The sequence below is a fragment of the Notothenia rossii genome (genome assembly GCF_949606895.1).
Source record: "Notothenia rossii genome assembly, chromosome: 2".
Classification (NCBI taxonomy): domain Eukaryota; kingdom Metazoa; phylum Chordata; class Actinopteri; order Perciformes; family Nototheniidae; genus Notothenia; species Notothenia rossii.
The window spans coordinates 8,582,785-8,603,684 of NC_136904.1; the positions used below are offsets into that span (position 1 = coordinate 8,582,785).

General features: G+C 43.8%; 1 protein-coding gene across 2 annotated transcripts in view; it reads left to right on the top strand.

Moving 5' to 3' along the window:
- The first annotated feature begins 900 nt into the window (after window positions 1–900).
- The window catches only part of fto (FTO alpha-ketoglutarate dependent dioxygenase), a 126,464-nt gene continuing 106,464 nt past the window's right edge, over window positions 901–20,900 (top strand). Inside the window, exon 1 of one of the 2 annotated variants that reach the window (XM_079662445.1) lies at window positions 901–1,125. In XM_079662445.1, coding sequence (XP_079518571.1) covers window positions 1,084–1,125 — 42 coding nt within the window. In that variant the 5' untranslated portion in view covers window positions 901–1,083. The remainder of the gene's footprint in view (window positions 1,126–20,900) is intronic. The other variant, XM_079662446.1, reaches the window with a different exon arrangement.

Below are 20,900 nucleotides of genomic sequence, written 5' to 3' on the forward strand. Positions count from 1 at the left end.
TGTATATCACATGTGCTTTGTTAGGAACAATGGACAGAACACATTTCAGCACTATTCAAAACATGTTATGAGCAATGTGGATGAACTCTGGGAGGGTATTTCAACCGTGGGTGATACATAAAGGCAGCCACATGGAGGCTGTACGTTTATGGTGCACTTTCATAATGGGTAGTGAGTTGAAAAGGGCTGACGTGGTTGAAGCCCACACCGGCAGAAAAGCACCTGGAGTTGAGATCCATGCAAAAGTTGAAAGAAGGATGGCAAGACTTGTACTGGAGCACGTTCAAAGCATGATTGCTATTTTTACACATAGTCTAAGATGAAAGTGTAACTGCTATTGATTACCAAAAGGGGTAAGCATATGGAATATCTAAGCTAAAGAACAGGACATGCTGAAGAAAATATTTAGGATTCTTTTTCAAAATATAAAGTTTAAAGATGTTTGAACTGCAGCATTACCACCTACCAGAATGTTATCAATAATAATGATAAATAAAAGAAAAAAATCTAAATAGAATCAAATTGCAAGATACAATTCTAATAAAATAGAAAAAAAAAGAAAAAAAGAAGCAAAATCAAAAAAGTATTTGAAATAAAAATGTAAAATATTAAATTTAAATTAAATTAAAAAGTTGTGCAGAAGCAGTTCATTGTGATTCTAATGTTTCATACTCTTCGTTTTATTTAAGAGTTCTAAGGTCTCCAAAACATAAATCCTTGATTTTAAACTTTCTTACGCAGCACAGATGCACTTTGTATATCTGTAGATCTGTACCTGCGCCGCATCTGCGCAGTGCAACGTGTAGAGCTTGATGACGTAGCTTCCGCCGCGAACACATGTCCAATCTGGGATTTGTAGTCCTCAATGCTACTCGTGTCGCGTGTTTTTTTTAAATATCTCCACTAAAAAACAATTTGCACCGACAATATTAACCATTGGACTCTCACTTTAACAACACGTAAGTCTTCACTGCCATGTGCCCTTTATAACATGAGAAGGCATTAGTAACGTTTTTTCGAGTACTACAACAACCACCGTCGCATCTAATAAAACCGAGGCAGCGTAAACACAAGTCCAGGAACATGAAAAGATCGGGTGACAGTGAGGGGGAGAAGAGAAGAAAGGTATTGATAGCGTTTTTCTCCGTTAGAGCTGATATATTTCTAAGCCCTGCTGCTGGTTGAATATCTAATGCTCCTTATGTGACACTGCTGGAAGCATTTGGGAGGCTAGCAAGCCGCTAATGTCAGTGCATACCTCACCATGCCTGTTTCCTTTATTGTGTTTTCCATTTCCCCCCCCCTAGTCTTCCACAATGAAGAGCGAATTACAGTTGCAATATAACGGTGCTTTATCACGTAAAGCTGTAGCTTGCAGGATAACGATGTTGCAACATTGCATATTAAGTGGGAAAGGGTCTGTTGGAGGAAATAGTAAAAGTGAGGACTCTACCGTAGGTTGGATTCATCAGCCTTAAATAAAAAACAACAAACCAACACATGGCAACACATTAGGCATTAAAGCCTTATTCCGGATGTCATGGTGTGAAGACTGAACAATGAATCAATTGTTAATTGTAGGAATGAAACAGCCCATTATAATTGTAAAAAACAAATGGTAAAGTTTGTGTGTAGGGTCTCCAGATTTGTCATGGTGCCAGCCCACATCTGCTTCAGTATTTTCTATAGATACAGTGGATACTAACTAATGCTTTACAGTACAAATGTGAACTTACTGGTTTATGTAGTGATTATTCTTCTTGAATAATTCTGTAATTGTCCCTAAGGCATGCAAGTGAGTTCAGGATTGTTTGCACATAGAGATGGGTGTGTCTATAACCTGGGATGACCAACTTTTGTTTGTGCAATAAGCTAGTTCGTGCTGTCCTGGGTTTAATAGGGCTTTTTCTGAATAACTTTGCGGTTAGTTGAGATTCCTAAGCAGAGGAAGGAAAGGGCTCAGCTGTGCCCATGGCATCCTGGGATGTGTTACGCCTACAGTCATTCTGTCTGTCTGTTCCTAGTCTTATCTCCTGACTTGGATGCCGTCTGCTGTGGCACATATGTTTGGATCATGTTAGACAGCAGTGAAACTATGTAAGACGTGGTTCCTCCTGTTTATGAAAGCAGCCATGGCGGCCAGATGAGCGGCTCAGAGAGAGAACTCATTCCAGCTGGCCCTCGGGCACAGACCTAATGGCTTAGCTTCCTTTCTCTTTAGATAAATAAAAGGATGAGCAAGATGGAATTGCAATTTAAAAATGACTATAAGACTTTAGAGCAGCCAAGGGAGGAACTGCATGCATTGTCAGTACTTTTAAAACATAATATCAGAGGGTTGTATAATGATACAGATACAATGATAACAAATAACTTGGATTCATCCAGTATGTGAGTGTGTCTGCAATGCTGCACAAAGTGAGAGATGCGCTATGATAGGTCCACTGTCATTCTGAGTTAGGGAATGCAAGCACCAGCAGATTAGTGCCAAGTGAATATACAATCTCCTTAGAAAATCCCACGACAGCAAGTCACAATAGCAAACTGACAGGTGGGATGCCATAGTTTATATTCTTTTAGTGAAATAGAAGGATATTGGCCTAACAACCCAGGAGGAACTACTTTTTTTCTTGATAAATCCATCAGACATTTTTTACACTAGCTATTTTTCCAGCTATAAAAATGCAGACTATTTTTAAATGTATTCATTGCCTTAGGTTCTCAAATAGCTACTTTTTTTCATTCATATCTCAGCAATATCAACATTCCACCCCCTTGTCTTGTAATGAATTGAAAAAATCATTATGTTTATCAAAATTGTCATCACAGGATGAATTTCCACTCATGCCTTGGCAAGTGTGAAAACGACACTCACCCTGTTCCTTAACCCGATGTTCTAATGCTGTCTTTGATGCGAGCTCGCCATTTGGACAGTGATGACAAGTATAAAGTGCTGTGTCGAAACAGGAAGTGTGTGTGTGAGCGGCAGGCTAAGTAATGATCACACAGGGTCACCAGATGTTGTGAGGTCCTGGGCTCAGCCCGGCCCATTGCTTAGATCAGCCTCATTGGTTTGCTCTGGTTGTGGCACATAGTGCAAGCTGTTTAGGGTATTTAATTTCTGAACACTCATTAAAATGGTTTGTGTTTCCCTTGGCAATTCTGTTAAATTAACAACTACCGAGGTAAAAGCTGATTATGTGGCCACACATCCAGACATGGTTAATCAATTCTCCCACACAAAATGTGAGCTGGTGAATTAGTGTAGAGGAAACGATTTATGGCGACTAATGCCGACGTCCTGTCATGTCAGGCCTAGTGTTTTAGCAAGAGGGGGGTGTCAGATTCAGCACATTCAGCAGCTTTGTGCTCTGCCGGCCATCTTTTTCTCCCTTTTAACCCAAGCTACATGCTGCTTGCTCTATTAATGAGCCAATCATAGAGAAATAGTGTTGGGTGCTGACATAAAACATGGATATGGATACCTAAGGCAGGGTAGCACACAAGCTCCAGCAGAGTTAGATTTACACCTAGGCTCCGTGTAGAATGGTAGAAATGGGAACGCTCTGCATGGGGGCACTCACAGCTTCATCAGACCCCCGCCAATCGAGCCGTGGAAAAGCCAGGGCCCAGAAAAATACGGCTGTGGCAGATAATGATACCATTACACTAATGGAGCTGGCAAATGAAGGAGAACCCAGATGCCCTGCTTTATTACCGGAGGGGGTCATTTCCTCGCTGCATTCCTAATGGCCTGAGTACACAGTATTGATCAGGCTATCATGCTGCTAATCCTCTACAGAATTACTTATCGCTGGCTAGGTGTCGATCCACCGCATACCCTGCTCTGGCCTTGCCGCTGTGTGTCCAGCAGGGACCCACCGGGCAGTTTATCCAGGCATGATTTAGGGCCATGCTGGGATGGCGTCTGGGAGGTCTTCACTATAGTGGGCTGGCCAGTTCAATGTGTAAAAAAAAAAAAAGGTGGCAAATGAACCTTTCATTTAATTAAGGAGCAGGCAATGATGTGGTTCCTCCCTCTTTATGGCCCCATCGGCCGCTGTGGAGCAGGGGAAGCTGTGAGGTTGGGTGTCGTTCTCACTAATTGTGTTGTGCTGTAAATAAGAACAGGCAGCTCTTGTGCTATCAGCAGAAGCAGCAGCAGGCAATACTTTTACCACGCCGTTGGCCTGATTTGATTACTTAATTCTCTACATATTTAACTCCAATTCATTCTTGCTTTATGTGGCTGAAAACTGGGGAATTCAACATGCAAATGTGTTTCTTCAGGCCCAATTACACTGGACCCTCCGAGCTCCAATTCTTATTACTACAATTAGAAAAGTGGCTTTATTTCTAAATTATTCATGGTATGCATTATTTGAACATGACCGAGTATGATTTAGCCTTGGACCATCATCATTACAAATGAATAGGAGGGTCAGGTAGCACAGAGCACTTTGCCCAGGGCTTGTGACCTGTGATATCCTTGGCCCATTTACTGGGCCCCTGTGTGCATTAGCATCCTCAGGCCATTGGAAGCGTGGCATTGTAGCATCAGCAGAGCCCTCTTGTCACCTCTGGCCTTGGCTAATCAAAGAGTTTACCTTAAGGGGGGCATTTAGCCCTGTTCGTTAGGCCCACTGCAGTGGCCATAAAGAAGTATTTATACATTTCCATCTGGAACAACCTGTCGTGGCTATTGATCCAGATATTTAGTCATTTCTTTCTGCATGCGCCATCAATATTGTGCAAACATCCGTCCACGCGAGTGTTGACCTCAGCCCCAGCCTCTATTTTCCCTCCCATTGGAGTTCAATGATATACTATTCTGAAAAGTAAAATCAATGAATGAATATGAAGTGTTGGTGTGTAATATAGCGCAGGCACCGAGGCCCAAGGTCTTTCATTGATCTGCTATGTGAGCGTTGGAGGGGGCTGATTAGTCTGCTGCTGAGCTTTTCCTCTACATGTTTTTACCTTGTCTCGCCTATTTGATCTTTGGCTCATATATTTGGACTTGGGTGTTTACAGATCAACTTGGTTATTGAAGACTCTCTTTAAACTACTTCAGCATACTTCTTAGAATGTAAAGCACTCATTTTCCTGCCCATATGGAACAAGAATGTCAGAACTGAGATTATATGAAATGCATATGTGTTGCATACTTGCAATATTACTTACTATGTTGTGTGTGCCTTTATGTTTTAGTGTAGAAGACATGCCCTTAGCCAACTTAAGTGCAACAGGAAGTGTGTTGGTGGGGAATTCTTTGTTTTAAAGTTGTCATTGATAGAAGCATGGGATGGGTTTTTGTATGTTTTCGGTCCTTCATCTTTGATTTGCAAATTCATTATATGTTCTGCAACTTGTGACATAAGCAAGGTGTTTCCATGAGACAACATGAAGCACAGAGTTACTTTTAAAGATGGATCTGTATTAATGAAAGTGGTTATCATCCATTGAAATGTTGTGTAAGCTTCTCACGATCAAGAAGAAACTCTGCATGTCGTTGTCTCACTTCATACCACTTTTTTTTATAGAGGTCTGTGTTGAATACATAACATTTTAGAGGTGCATGATGTCTACATTTGGTTTGCATCTGGAAGGGTATCAAGTTTTATGGCCCTGCCTGCATTGTCTCAGGGAACATGACTCAGATGACCTGTTATGGACTCCCATATGTTCCTAAGAGGACCTGTGATCTTACTAGACATCTAAATGGAAAAACAGATATAGCCGTATGCTTGGCATTGCATATTGGTGTGGCCATAGTACTGATACTGAAAGCTACATCTGCAGAGGTTTCTTTTAAAAGCTGACATTTCTTCACTTTTGACTAGTGGAAAAGGTTCTACCAAAGGCAAAAATCGGACACATTTCCACAGACATAAGGCAGCAGAAATCATGCAATTCTGCTTATATTGATTTCCTTTCGCAGTTTTCATTCTTCCAACAATTATATTTAATAAAAAAACTGCTTGTGAAATACCACTTTAGGGAACCAATAATTGCTATATGCCACCCGGATGGATTCTCCTATGGATGCAGTCACTAGGATTGTCCAAACAGCCCTTGACAGCTCACGTGTCTGACAGCTACTACCGAGCACCTCATATTAGTGTTGAGGCATTAGCCACAGATGTCAGCGTACTCGCAAACAAGGCCGCAGTGTGGATCATGCAAACTGGCCGACCAGATCCGCTGTCAGATTCAATGAGATTACACCGAATATGACCTGCCCAAGTAGAGTTCATCTGTCATGCATGTGTCCCGTCACAAGAGAGACATAGAATAATCAGTTCAATCAATAGATGGTGGTGGCTCATTGGACTGGTGCTGAATAAACATGGGAATGCCCCTCTCAACTCAAACACAGAGGCTACCGTCTCCAGGGGGTTCATTAGCCACTCCAGGCTATGATCTGGGCAAGTCGTTATTTTTCCTTTTCTGTTTGTTTGCATTTTGTGTGTGTGTGTGTGTGTGTGTGTGTGTGTGTGTGTGTGTGTGTGTGTGTGTGTGTGTGTGTGTGTGTGTGTGTGTGTGTGTGTGTGTGTGTGTGTGTGTGTGTGTGTGTGTGTGTGTGTGTGTGTGTGTGTGTGTGTGTGTGTGTGTGTGTGTGTGTGTGTGTGTGTGTAGGCCATATGTGCACACCGTGAGTTTTCTTTTGTAGGTTGATAGGTATAAGATTATATTAGTTTAATTTAGATTCAATAAACGTTGTATTCCCCAATTGGAAAACTATTTTCGTTACAGCAGCATGTAAAAAAGGGAGTGCACTTAAAAAAGATACAATAAATATATCTACAAAAAATAAAGATGTATGTCTAAAGAGTACGCAATATAGAAATATACAGTATAGAATATAAGATATGGGTGTCTTTGATAGCACAAAGCTCATACTTTTCTTCTCTTCACTACGTCTGTGTGTGTGGGTGTTTCTCAATGTCGAGGATGCTTGCTTGGTAACACACTGTCTTCCGAGTCACTTCCTTCAGAAGCGAAGCAAGAATACTTCCTGGCATTCGGAAAACAAAGAGTGGAACAGGCGAGCAAGTGTACAGGTGTGCGTTATAATCATAATTTCCGCCACAGATTTGGGGAAATTGGTCCGTGCGCAAGGCATTGTGGGGATTTTAAGACCGCGGAGTCTACACATGTGCATCCTCGAAATGTTCTCGCTACAAAGAATTCCAAATGTGCTGGACATTGGAACAGGCCTTTGGCGGCACTCGATGACGTAGTATGCTTGAAATAGTGGCTCTGGAGCAGCTTTACTCGACATTGAGAAACACCCTACGTGTGTGTGAATGCTGGTTGCTGCTAATTTGAGCTAGCTCTAGTAAAAAAGATTCCACCATGCACAGCCACCTGCTTAGGACATAACACTGCTCGTGCTGTTTATTTGTGAATTTATTTTCCTTTGTAATGACTCACCTTTCCAATAAAGTAAAAGGGCCCACTGTTACGGTGTTGCCTAACATCTGGTTCCAATGGAAAGTCCAAAGCCCTTCATTCACAAAAGCGGCAGGAGACCAGGTTCACAAGGCGCTGTAAATAGTAACTGTTAATTTGTACATCATAAGCTCTTTTCCATAAACAGGAGCAATGAAAGTGTGTTAAAATACCTGGCGTTCAGCTCGTTGCTTTGTAGACACTGAACACACGAGGTGCCTTCTTTTAGCCAGTGCCAGATTTTAGCATTGCAATTAGCTTAGCCAGCTGGAGGTACACTTGCAAACCACCAACAAAAAGAATACCACAGGTGTATGCTACTTGTAAAAAATATTGGTAATATGGGTTTTAATTAATAGGAAGGACATAATGGTGTCAGATACATCGGGTTAAATTATGTATCTTTCAATTACCAAAGAAAGTTTGCATTTCAAAGGTTATAAAGAAAAAAATAATTAGACTTTTTTTTATCTTCTAATACTACCTTATGGAGCATAAAAAATATTTAAAGCTTTTTGAAAAAAGTGCCAGTAAGGGTTGCCTTTTTTTCCATAATAAATAACTAATTGCCATTATGTTGACAGATTTTGCAGTTGCAATAGGATTTATTATATTGGAGGGATTTATAATGGTTTGGTCATTAGTTTCATTTAAATTGAATTATTCTTTTGTGATTCTTTTAAAGAGAATCTGTACTAAACAAATATGTGTTGGATATTTTAGGATATCTCTGCAGCTTCCAAATACTCTTGTATTTAGCATCGAAAAATATTGTGCTTCTTGCAATTCGAATATTGCAGTGGTCCATTTTATGAGTTCGATCATATTTTGATTAATTGTGCAGCCCTTTAGTCCGTGTGGCATCAGGTGCTTTGGTTTCCACCTGAGGACTCTAGCCACCATACCAACTCCCAGTCCGGCGTAGGGGTCCTGGGTATCCTGGATTTTCTTTCATGGATCTTTTCGTACTGCTCGTTCCAGCATTTACTCTGCATCAAGCCTTTGAGAAGTGTCTCCTCACTTCAGGTAACCTGTTCATGTCTCAGTGATTCTTCCTCTGAGCCCCGTGTGTTTTTTCTTCATCAGCCTAACTTTTCCTTGCATATGCGAAGAAGCCAACGACAGCTTGACTGGCATGCTGTCAGACAGGCGATGCCTTTCCAACGGTGGAGCATCAGCCCTCTCCTGTGCACGTGTACGAGTGTTGTTCGAGGTGTGTGTGTGTGTGTGCGTGTAGTAAAGTGGGGGTATTGTCAGGACGTGACCGGCACACTTTGCATGTTCTTCTCGAGACAGGTGCTTCTGGGCGAGCACTGGTGCATGACAGTTGCCTTTCATCGCTGTCTTTTCTATACTTAACCCCTGACCAGCCCTCCCTCCTTCCTCTTCCTCCTCATCTTCGTCTCCTCTCTCCTCCCACCTCTTTTCCTCCACGTCTGACCTCTTCTCACGGCACTTCCCTCGGCCGTCCTGAGTGATGGACTGCGAAAGGCTGGTGGGCGGGTTTGTATGTGGTGGTGTGGCGCGGCAGGCTTGTCACGAGCCTTACACTGTCAGGCCACGGAAACCCAGCTGTCCAGAATGAGCTACACACACACACACACACACACACACACACACACACACACACACACACACACACACACACACACACACACACACACACACACACACCCCCCCCACACCACAACTTTTTGTTCAACAGTCCGTAATTCCATCCACCGGCGCTGTCAAGCACTTGATCAAACGTGCATAAAGAAAGGCGCCCCTTGGCTGAATCCCATCGTCTCTCTTCCTATCATAATGTAGGCAGATTTCCCCTCCTCTGCCTGTTTCTCCAGCTCTGCTTATTCAGATGAGCCTGACTGGGGGGCAGCGGGTCACATCCACTCGCCTGGCTAAAACGTTCCTGAATTGAGGGTTGTCTCCAGTGAGATGGAAAGAGAAAAAACACAAGGAGGGGTTAGAAAGGGCTGCTGAGCGGTCATGTCAGGGCTGTTTTCGGGGCTTTTCGTGTGTGTGTGTGTGCGTGCGCCATGGCAGGGGTAGGGGTTAGGGAGTTTGAGGGTTCACTTGTCAACCCCTGTGTCATGCTTGCCCTGGCCCTGTTATGTAGAGGGCATCCACTGTCATTTGTTGCAGGACTGCTTGAAGTGGAGTGAGCCACAGAAGCATAAAAAGCAGCCGGCACACGGCGAGCTCTCAGGTGCTCGAGTAACACACATTCATTTGAAAGTACAAACCCTACTCTGCAGGAACTAATCCCTTAATAATTTGACACCCTAAAGTTTGCTTTGTAGAGATTTATTTTAGGGTCGGCCTTTTAATCTCCGCCATACGAGTGTTTGTTTAAGATGGATCCAGATGTTTTCCATAGGGCGTCATTAATTTGATGTTTTCCCCTTTCATTCTTTGAGCCTTATCATGTTAAGTGAAGTAGGTGGATTAAAGTCGGGCCAACTTTAGGAAATACATAAACTAGGTAAGCTAACAGCCATTCTTCACTTTTTGTTGAAGTTTATCCCTGTATGTGTGTATCGTCGTGTTTCAGTGTAGGCATCTGACATACATCTCCCACATTCTCTCCACTTTGGAAAAACAGCGATTGGTTAAGACTCCTTAAACTTGTTGTTGGAGTGTCATCGAAGCACAGCGCGCACCATGAGCTTAATCTAACAACAGCCCGTCTGCCATACTGTGCCAGCGAGAGGACCCCTTCCTTGCAGCCATTGTCACATATAGGGGGCATTGTCACTTATGAGATGGACTCATGTAAATGTGGTGACAGGCTACTGTCTCGGCTGACTGACAGCACAGAGGGATTGGGCTAATCTGAGTGACTGATTCGAGGAGCGCAGCAGCTCGGCTGTCCCCATAACTCCTGAGAAATAGACAGCTTCAGCGGAGTTATCTGTGTTTGTAAGTCCTTCTGCTGCACTGGGATGACAATAGGGATTAGTGCCAAGGTTCTTTAAACTGTTTTTTTATTTTATTTTTGGGAGGGGGGGAAGGGGGCCTCTTATCGGTGTCTCGGCAGGATGCTGCCGCAGCCAGTTTTCCTTGACTGTCAATTAAAGAGGGGATCATTAACTTCAAGGGTATAAATGTTCTAACACTGGTATTACGTTGGGAAGCTAAGTCGCTGACAGATGTTCCAACTTTAATTCTCCACTTGTTTTTTTGTCCTTTAATTAATTTATGTATCACTATTTGGGTTTTAAATATTTTCTCCCCCTGTCTGCTCTTTGTTAGCCTGTAATCTCAGTTACCATGGTAGTCGCAAAGACGATTGGGCCTTGTCACTCGCCTGTGTTTCTTAGGAGGTTCAATCGGCTAATGTATTCAATATCACCCAAACTGAAAGGTAAACAGTGTCTAATGGCGCGTGTATTCCTGCACTGCCTCGATGCAGCCTGGAGGCGCTGGGCGGGCGGGAAGCAGCGCGCCTGCCTCGAGTTCTCCCGGCTTTTCAGGAGGAACCAGCTACTTTAGAATGGCGCTTGATAAAAACAAAACGAGTATCTCTGTACATGTGTGGGATTTCTGGGCAGGTAAACAAAAGTAGTGTACTACTTTGGGGGTTTGGCGGTTGTGAAGCGTAAGTATGACAGCTGTGGTTGAGATTTCCTCAGAGTGGTGGAGCTGCGACTGGGTACAGTAAGGTGTACTGCAGGTAGTGAAAGAAAACAAGAGGAGGAGAGACGTTAAGGGGAGTGGGAGAGAGATAGGCGACGGAGACTGCTAATGGGCAAACTCTCTTCATCCACTTCCACTGCCATCAGCACCACCACCCTGTTCTCTCATGACAGCTCTTTCCCTTTGTTCTCCCCCTCGGCCCACTCTCTGCCGGGGATTCGTGACAAGTTTTCGCGGGCTGATCAAACACCGCAGTGACACCTGATTAGGATATAGTGCGTGTTTACAGCCGTGCATGGCGAGGACCCCCCCCCCCACCCTTTCCACACAACAAGGGAGACTTCACCTTGACTAATTAAATTTGCACCTGCAATGCCAGCTGTGACAGCCACTGCAGGGTTGCATTTATTTATGTCACTCTATACATACTTCCTGTGACGTTCATGCGGGCTGAGTTTGCAGTAGCTCCTCTGTTTACCCACAGTGTGGGGTTTTGAAATTTCTGCGTGTAATATCATGGCTTTCAAAATTGCTTCTGACTGATAACTAAAGAAAATATTTTCCCTTGCATATTTTGGTGGCGTTATTTGAATATTTATGATTTCCGGTTATATTTCTGGCGAATTCTGCATAAACATCGCGCTCCTATGAAATGACAAAATTAAATGCAAGGTTGACTTAGGGATAGCAGGTGGCACAACATGCCATATCAAATTAATTTGCAACATTATGGCATTCGGTTGGAATATATAAATAACTTTTGTTTTTGCTTAGACATTTTATGCATTATTTTAAAGTGTTCAGTGGTCAGGAAGTCAGTTATAGTTGATTTATTCTGTTATCAAACGCGGAATCAATTTTTGAAATGGGTTTTGAACCCTTGTTTAAAATGTGATTTGTGTCTTCCTTGCTTAATGTGTGTATTTATTAAATCATGGATTAATTTGCGTACATATGTGTGCTTGTACATGATCTGTCTCTCAGAGCATGCGTGTGTGTGTGTATCTATCTAAATCAGTGTTGAGAGTGTAAAAGGCCACAGCTGAAGTGAGCAGGACATCAGTCACCAAGGAGCAGAAGACAGGGCCTGGTAATTTGTGGCTCTCCCCCCTTTCTCTCTCACTCCCTCACTCTCTATCTGTCTCCCCCCCCTCATCCTCCCTCCCCAGCCTCAAATTGACCAGGCTCGACTGCTGGTCATGCTGTATTACATGGGTTAGATGAAGTAATTATTTCTAGGCCACTGACTACAAGCAAGATTAATAGTTTTTGAAACGGCCATAATGGAGGGCTGACCCGGCGTGACATAAGCATTATTTCAAGCTCACCTCCACTCTCATCCCTCTCACCTCTGGGCACTGGCAGAGTGTGATTTATACCTGGGTTAATGAGGGGGAGGGGACCTATAAGAGCCCAGGTCCAACAGCATACCAGTGCAGTGCTACAGGCCCACTCCCCCGACTCAAGACAGCGGGGTCACTGGAGGAAGTTTTTGCATGATTGGGTTTTGAAACAAGATGTAGAATGATTAAAATCTACATTTAATGTCATATTTTTTACTGTCAGTTGTAATTGGATTTGAAACCTAAATGGTTTAGGCTGTTCATTGCATGATACATTGATGAAAGAATGAAACATATGCTATGATATCCGATCCTATAATATCCCGGGTCGCGTCATCTGTCTAATCCCCCCCCCCCCCCCCCCCCACCACCTCACTCCTGACGCTCCAGAGAGAAGCTGGGATGCTGTCACTAGGTGGCACTTGGACATCATGTTATCAGATGCTCTCTCCCCTTCACCCCACCATCCTCTCCCCCTCCCTCCTTTCTTGCCTCCCTCACTTCCTCCCTGTGCTAAGTACACCTCAGATGTCAGGGTGTTTTATTTTTATTGGATGAGGGCAGTGTGTAATGCATTCACCTCCGTTCCTGCCAGCTGTTAAATGCCCCAGAACATGGTCTGGCCAGGCTCCGCCCCGTTAACCCCTCTGATTGGCTGTAATAATTAGCAGAAGTGAACAGTAACTATGGGGCCTAGCGAGGGTTTGGGACAGCTTGCGACTCGCTGATTCGTACGTGACAGAATGGTCCGTCCTTAGTTGGGCTTAGTTGACTTGGGTCCGGCCCAACCTGGCCACATCCCCCCCCCCCCCTGACTTTGTGTGTATTTTAAGCTTTAATATTAACCCTCAACACATGCAAGCGGTGTGGCGCCAGCAATTACATTTTCAAATGGCTGGGTTTGTAAACCTCCAGCATGTTAATCTGTCACCATTCAAGCTACTGGGAAGAGTGAAAAGAGGATTAGGCTATTCAATTCCTGGTAGAATATTCCCCTTTGTTCAGAATGAGTGAAGGAAAAATAAATAAAGAAATGAGGTGGCTTCTCAAGCAAGACAAGTGCCGTCTGCTATACCTCAGGATTTAGCTAATGCCATTATAGCAAACTTATCTGCCTCAGGATTCCAGGAAGACAGACTGACGACAGTGTAAACAGCCACAAATGATATTCAGCCCTTAATTTAATATTAATCTGAGGTCCCATCATAATGCCAGTTTATCTGGGTCAAAAACTACATGAGATAGAATTAGACCTGTCCTAGATGTTCACCACACATCTGTTTTGTCCCATGTGTTTTTCTCGTGGCTTCGGTCATTGTTAGTGTTTAAACTTATGCCACTGCTCTCGCTTGTTATTTAATACCATATTCAAAACCAGTTCCGACAAATAGGTCCCAACAAATAATTCAAGAGGTTGTCTGTCTAGTTATATTTATATGATATAGATGATAGCAGAAAACTAGTCACACTTCGATGGACAGGAAAACATGTAATAGACAGGATCTTCTCTCACTTTACGTGTCGTGTGTGTGACTGTGACACACACTTGACTTGATGGTAAAACATCCTTGAAGTGTTTTGTCAAGCAATATACAGATATATACTTTATCAAATCTTATGTTTAGCATAAGGTTATAATATACCACAAGATAATTGTCACAGCTGTCATCCAATACGGCACAGTACCCCAGCCTCAGCCCCTCGTTTACCCTTGACTCCCAGCCCCTCCGGTCGGATTGCACATCATCTTTATCCCAGATGAAGTACCAGACTCGGTCGTGTCAGAAGATGATCTAATATGGAGCCGGAAGGACACAGAGCTGGGAAATCATCGTCATTTGAAGAGGTTGCTTGTCACATGATGGGTTTGATCAACCCGTGCCGCAGTACACAGAGCCGGGTCTTTGCACAGTCTAACAGTGGTACTGGATTAGAGACACAAGCCACTTCCACTGTGATCAGTCACTCACACACGGAGACACGCGGCAGGACTGAAATCCTCCTTGCACACTTCATCCACATCATGTACAGACGTCTTCGTCAAGCCTACTGTATGGAAATGAGGAACACTGCTGTTGACAATGAGAGTGTGCCAGTTTTTCCCTTTTTTTTAAGGCATATTTCATGCTTTATAAAAGCTGAAGCCTGCAGAAACACTGAGGAGCTACAGTTCCAGTTGGTCTGCCTGACCTGCCTGAATGCTACTGATCTGTGACATGTTGAGACAATGGCAGTGTGTGTGAAGAGTCTGGCTCTACACCCCTCACACACTGTGTATGGCTAAGTGCTATTGAATTGTTTATTGTCACAAATCACAAACCTTTCAATGACTAGGTGCGACCAGCGTACACCCACTCATCCATCCATCCAGCTGCTCTGCCCTGAGCCATGTATTGGTCTGCTCGGGCTCTGAGGAGCGTAACGCCGGCCTCCGGTGCTGCTGGGGATTTTAAACGCTCCACCTGCTTATCGATCTCTTCTGCCCCGCTGAGCCAGCCAAGCCTGGCCAGCAGAAAGAGGGAGAGAGAGGAGAGGGGAAGGGCAATCTAGTGGCCTCAGTCCTCTGGTACTCAGGTCTGTCCTTGACACTGCCTGTGGGACGCAGGCCTGGAGGACGCCTCTTGTCCTCCCTGTAAGCTCGGCATCCAGCTAGCCAGCCCTCCCCCTGGGCCAAGCTGCACTTTGCACAGCTATATTGATTTTTTTTGGATGGGCAGGAAGAAGTGTGGCTGGATGGTGAGAGCGAATGAGAGCGGGAGGGGGAAATTGAGGGAGCTTTCTAAAGCGCTGACTTCTCCTTGACTGCACCTCGAGACGCGACAACCCTGTTAGAACAACTCAGTGGCCCCCGGTGCCCCGCTGAAAACTGCTAATCACAGTCTTTCAATCAACGTTCTCCTTCCTCTCTCCTCTTTCCTCCCTCCATCCCTCTCCCCTTCCTCAATTTCTCACTCTTTCCATTTACTTACCCCTTGCTGAACTGCTCCTTCCCAGAATACCAAGGGACTGCGTCTGCATTAAATCTGGCCATTCCACATGGAAAACAGCTGACCTCATGAAAACATATTTGAAGGTGAAAACTAAAAAGCTTTTCTCTATCGACATAATCTTAATGGAAACATAATGGCCTGGCCACAAACTAACAATTAGGGCAAAACTGCAAAATGGCCTCAGTGGTGGTGACCAAGATCTCATGGCTTTTGTGCCAACAGGGCTGCTGGGTTGAATCCTGCCCTGGGTGTAAAGCTGTCATTAAACAAGAAATTTAACCCCAGGGTCCTCCAGCGGAAAAAACTTTTATTGTCAATCAGAAATCTTTAGATGTTCCGGGCCGCTCCTGTGTGTGACTGTGAAGCTGCGAGTATGTTTCTGATAAAGAGCATGCTCAGTCAATCTCTCCCGGATAAATAAAAAGGTTATGTAAGGCGTACATCGACAGATCTCTTAAATTGCCCTTCTCTCTTTCTCCTCTCTTCTTCTCTCCAGATTTGACACTTGGTAAAGGTCACAGAAACATCTTTTTCCCCATTTGAGGTGTAGATAAGTGTGAAATAGATGTTGACACCACAGACACATTGAAAAGCACTTAAACAGAGTGGCCATGTGCCAACCTGTCTGTGGCTGGCTTTGTGCATTTGTAAATACTTTTGAATGATTGATCCGGAGACCGGGTCTCTCTGTAAGGTGCGCTGAGAGAGATCAAAAAACAGATGAGGTCCAGGCTTTTTTTTTCTCTCCATCTCTTCCTCTTTCACACGCATGGACACATACTCTTCCTCTGACAGAACTACATGCACCCTGGGATGACTGGGAACTTTAAGTAAGTGCACACAAAGTTCAAAATACGACAGGACTTTAGTTCAAAAGGCACATCGGATGTGTGTTAGTGTACCTTATCTCGCACCTGTGACATTTTTCAAATGTGACCGGCAGCCAATTAAGGTGTGTGTGTGTGTGTGTGTGTGTGTGTGTGTGTGTGTGTGTGTGTAATTAATGAGTGGCAGTGGTCCCCCACAGCTCTGGTAATGTGCTTGGATCAGTGTTATAAACAGGGCGGGAAAGGTCTGCCCAGCGCCAGCCCTTTAAGTGACTGGCCTCGTGTTCAGGTAGATGGATGGAAGTGTTCTAATATTAATGATCACGTCCCCTGCCGACCTGTCGCGAGGTGAAATGAGCAGCGAAGCCTTCAGCCTCCAACAACAATTAACGGTCCCGAGCCGTCCTGTCTGCCATTTATCATCACGTACCCAACCTGTGGACTCCCACTGAACACACGCTGAACGTGTCTGTCAATACATACTCAATGTTCACGTCATTGATTTGATAAAAAGATGGAATGGTTAATGGCATAGCTTTCATCCGCAGTTATTTCTGGACAAATTGTTTCTTTACTTTTCTTTTTTTTCGATCCTAAAAAGCAAACCAAATCATTGCTTCTGGATTTAATTTATGAATAAAACCCTTTCTTGTAATGATCCTGCAATATGTCTCAATATGGGAAATAGGCTAAGGATTATATTCTCAATAACTGACCTAAACATCTGTTTAGTGTTATTTGCATGATGATCTTGGATGGGTGACCTTGCATTAAATGTGATTTGTGAATATAGGCTAGACCTACATGCCAAATGTAATCTGTAAATACATCTCAGGATAATACAGATTACCCAGAAAAGAATTGATCGACATGAAAGGATCTGAAGCAATTGTTTTTAAATGTTTCTGGTGACGTCATCCTGATTGACCTTTAGCTCTCACAGTCTAATTCATATTCATGAGCTGGTCCTGAGCATGAGAGTGGAGACATGAGGTTACACATTACCAACAACCCTGCACTGAGGTCAACTCCCACACATTCCAGTTAGCCATTGACTTACCCAGTTAGCCGTCACACAGTCACAAACATGTTATCAGTATTCTTCAAATAAATGAGTGTGGCTGTAAACACGATGTCAGAAGTAAGAAGTGGTGAATTTCTGCCCTGAATGATTCTTTTTATGCATTAACAAACAAGATGTGTGAAAGTAGTTGAACATTTCATTTCCAACATTGTGACTAGTGCTAGGCTTCTGTTTTTTAGCATGTGTATAAGGTAGACACAGCAGTAAAAGTGGAAACTCTGCTTGTGTCTCTCTTGTGTGTGGTGGCACCTAGGTGCTGTGTTATCTCACCATAGTTCAAGTCAGTGGCATACTCTGAAGATGAGGTAGACCTCGAACTGTGGCGACCTTTATGAACACCTGCAGGCAGCTGAAGAGCCTTGGGTTTTTGATTAAAGTGTTTTCTTAACTTCCTCTCAGTTCAGATCAAAGCTGAATTCTTTTGAAGACTTCCTTTCTAGCTATGCATCACACATGCAAACACAAATGTTCTGATGGTGTGGGCACTCCCTGCCCTTCTCTGCGCCCTGTGTCGCTTCACACAAGCTCCCGACATTCTGCGATCCGGTGCCAAATGGACCGGGACGGAAGCGCCTTTGATGTACACGGTGTAGTCTATGTGTTTTTGAGTTCGACGTTTTACAGCCGACTTGTCAAAACTGTTGATTCACCATCACTTTTGCAGAAGAAGACCAGTTCTGAAATGGGTGTCACACAAGTACCAATAGCTTGCTATTTCAACACGGAGCTCTATTACACAGCTATCTCTCATCACGTCATCCCGGAGCCAGACAAGTCCTGTTCCAGATCTGAAGTTTATTTGTCAGTCTGAACTTTTGGCACCTGCATCAAAAGGGAAAGTGCTGCCTTACTTTGGATGGAGGTCTTAAAGAATTGTAAATCGTAAATGGTCTGCTTTTATATCGTAGTTTTCCGATCTTTGCGATCCCTTCAAGTCCTTTAACATAGTCAGCGTTGACCCATTCATAATTGGGGTTGAGTATCTTGCCCAAGAACAAATCAACATGTTGAATGCAGGGATAGAAGCTACAGCCTTTCGATGGAGGACGACCATCTACCTTCTGAACCACGGCCGCACCTATATAAGAAGATATGGTGTACCTCTTGCCCTACACAAAAAGGAAATGTAACCATGGTAATAAGAATGTCTTCATGCTGGAAAGCACAAGAAGAGATTTCACATGAGGTGACACGTCTACTTATCAAGCCATCGTAAGGGCTTACTCCACATTGTAGCTTCCATCTAGTTTAAGACACATCAGCCAAATCCAGACAAGTCCAATGGGACACATTTGTCCTCCCTCAGCAGTCGTTTCACACACAGCACTTTCCAATGCGCACTCTGGGGCAGACACAAGTTAGGCTGCAAGTGTTTTTATCCCCATAGCGGCGCAGTTATCTGGCTTTTTTGAGCTATTGATGCTAAGCGCTGGACATTAATCTACTCTGCCAAGAACGCTTTGAAGAAAGTGTCCGTTGAAGTGTCACAGATAGGGAAATAAATGAAATTAATAAATATATGGTACACAGTTTGATATCTCTTATAGGCCAAGATCAAAGCAAACCCATTGAGTCCTATTCTACCTAATATGTTTTTCTGTGATAAACAGTCCGGCTGAGGGAATAATCCCATCAAGGAAAAGAGAGATTAAAAAAAAAAGCATCAGATATATCACTCAGCCCAGACTGTTGCCGCGGCTACCGTGAAGCTACCGTGTTATTATGGGATTGGTAATCTCGTTTCCCGGGTCTGAGTGGAATCGCAGACCTTTTTTTTGCGCCTCGTGGCTTTTCCTTCTTGAATCAGGTGCAGACACAGAGACAGCAAGACAGACACAGCCGGCCGTCTGATACTGAGAGAGTCCATCTGCTTCAGAGGGCTCCGGTAACTTCTTGTCTCTCCTTTTTTCTGTGGAATTTCTGAGTAGCTTGATGTTTTTGACATGTGTGTGACAGCCCTGGTTGTGTGCGATTGGCGTTGAGGCATCATGCTCCCTACCCCGGCTGTGCTTTTTTTTTTTTTTTAGGATGGGCCTGTATGTTTGTATATCTGTTGGAGCCTCACACACATACAGTATGAAGGCACACTTTCATGCTTGTATACACAGTAGTGGTTTGCGCAGTGTGACTAAAGCTGACTGTAAGGTTTTTACTTATGTGTTTGCATCTACAGTAGATGGATGCCAGGATATGGATCTGTACAGACTCACAGCGGCAAACAGATAAACACACACACACACACACACACACACACACACACACACACACACACACACACACACACACACACACACACACACACACACACACACACACACACACACACACACACACACACACACACACACACACACACACACACACACACACACACACACACACGTACAACACTAGCCCAGAGCCTCACCTTGATATCTTGAGCTTCTGTCATGAGTTTGAATTTGACACCAACGAATGTATGTCAGCTTGTCAATTTCTTCCAACAGCCTTTGAATGCAGTCTGGCCATGAATAGTGCATGTTGTTTTGTTTTTTAAGATTCCAACTGTCTGCAAGTCTGTTTTTGTTTGTTCCGGGAAAAAAAACTTGGAAGGCCTGTATACTCGGGTGCGTCCTTTAAGAAAACTTTCAGCAGGTGTTGTGTTGTTTAGCCTAAGGTAAAGATTCATCCCTGAAGGTAAATTCACCAAACTTGCTTCTCATCTGATGCCCTCCCATTTCTTCCAACTGCGTTATTGGGATCTGTTTGCCTCCCTCATGTCTTTAACGCACACCACTTGCCCTCTTTTTGATCCAGCCCCCTTCAGAGTCGGGAGGACACACATCTTTTTATACCTGGACTTTAATATATTAACGGGACATTTTATATCGCTCTAAAAGTCAGGACATGTTTTGGCAGCCGGTTCCCATATTGCCTGCAGTGTGCCACATGAGGTCTTTGGCATTATTAGGGCAGTGGAAATAGGAGACGCCTGTTGTAAATGTCTCGGAAATATACACAGGGTCGGTTCTCCTTCAACCGCATAGTGGTTGAAGCACAGGCCATTCATGCAAAACTTTTAAAGATGTGAAAAGACAGTGGCAGGTCGGTGACATTTCTCCTTCCCCTGCTGTGGAGACTCCATGCAGAGACTGTGTGTGCACCTGTGGGGAATGAATATGAGGTTCTAAAACCACAAACGCAACGCCTCCACCTACACATACCATCGCAGGGAGGGAAAATAGTTGTGAAATTTATTTGGGCATATAGTTTTTATGCCAGTTGCCATTGGATTTACAGGTCGGAATGGAATGCATCCCAGTGAAAAGCACTTTGATCCCCCCACCAGGTTGACATTTTTATTGAGGGGGCGCTGTATGGCACAGGGCATCTTTTATAAGGTTGTGAGGAACCCCATGGCAGCCTTCACAAAATCATAAAAACGTGAGACGTCAATAAAAAGGACCAAGCACCATAGATATCTCAGCTCAATCTGAGGGCAACGTTTGTTAAGATTAATTTAATAAATGTATTCCCAAATAGTTTGTTTGATTTTATGTGAGTCCTGCAGTTTGTTATTGTTAGC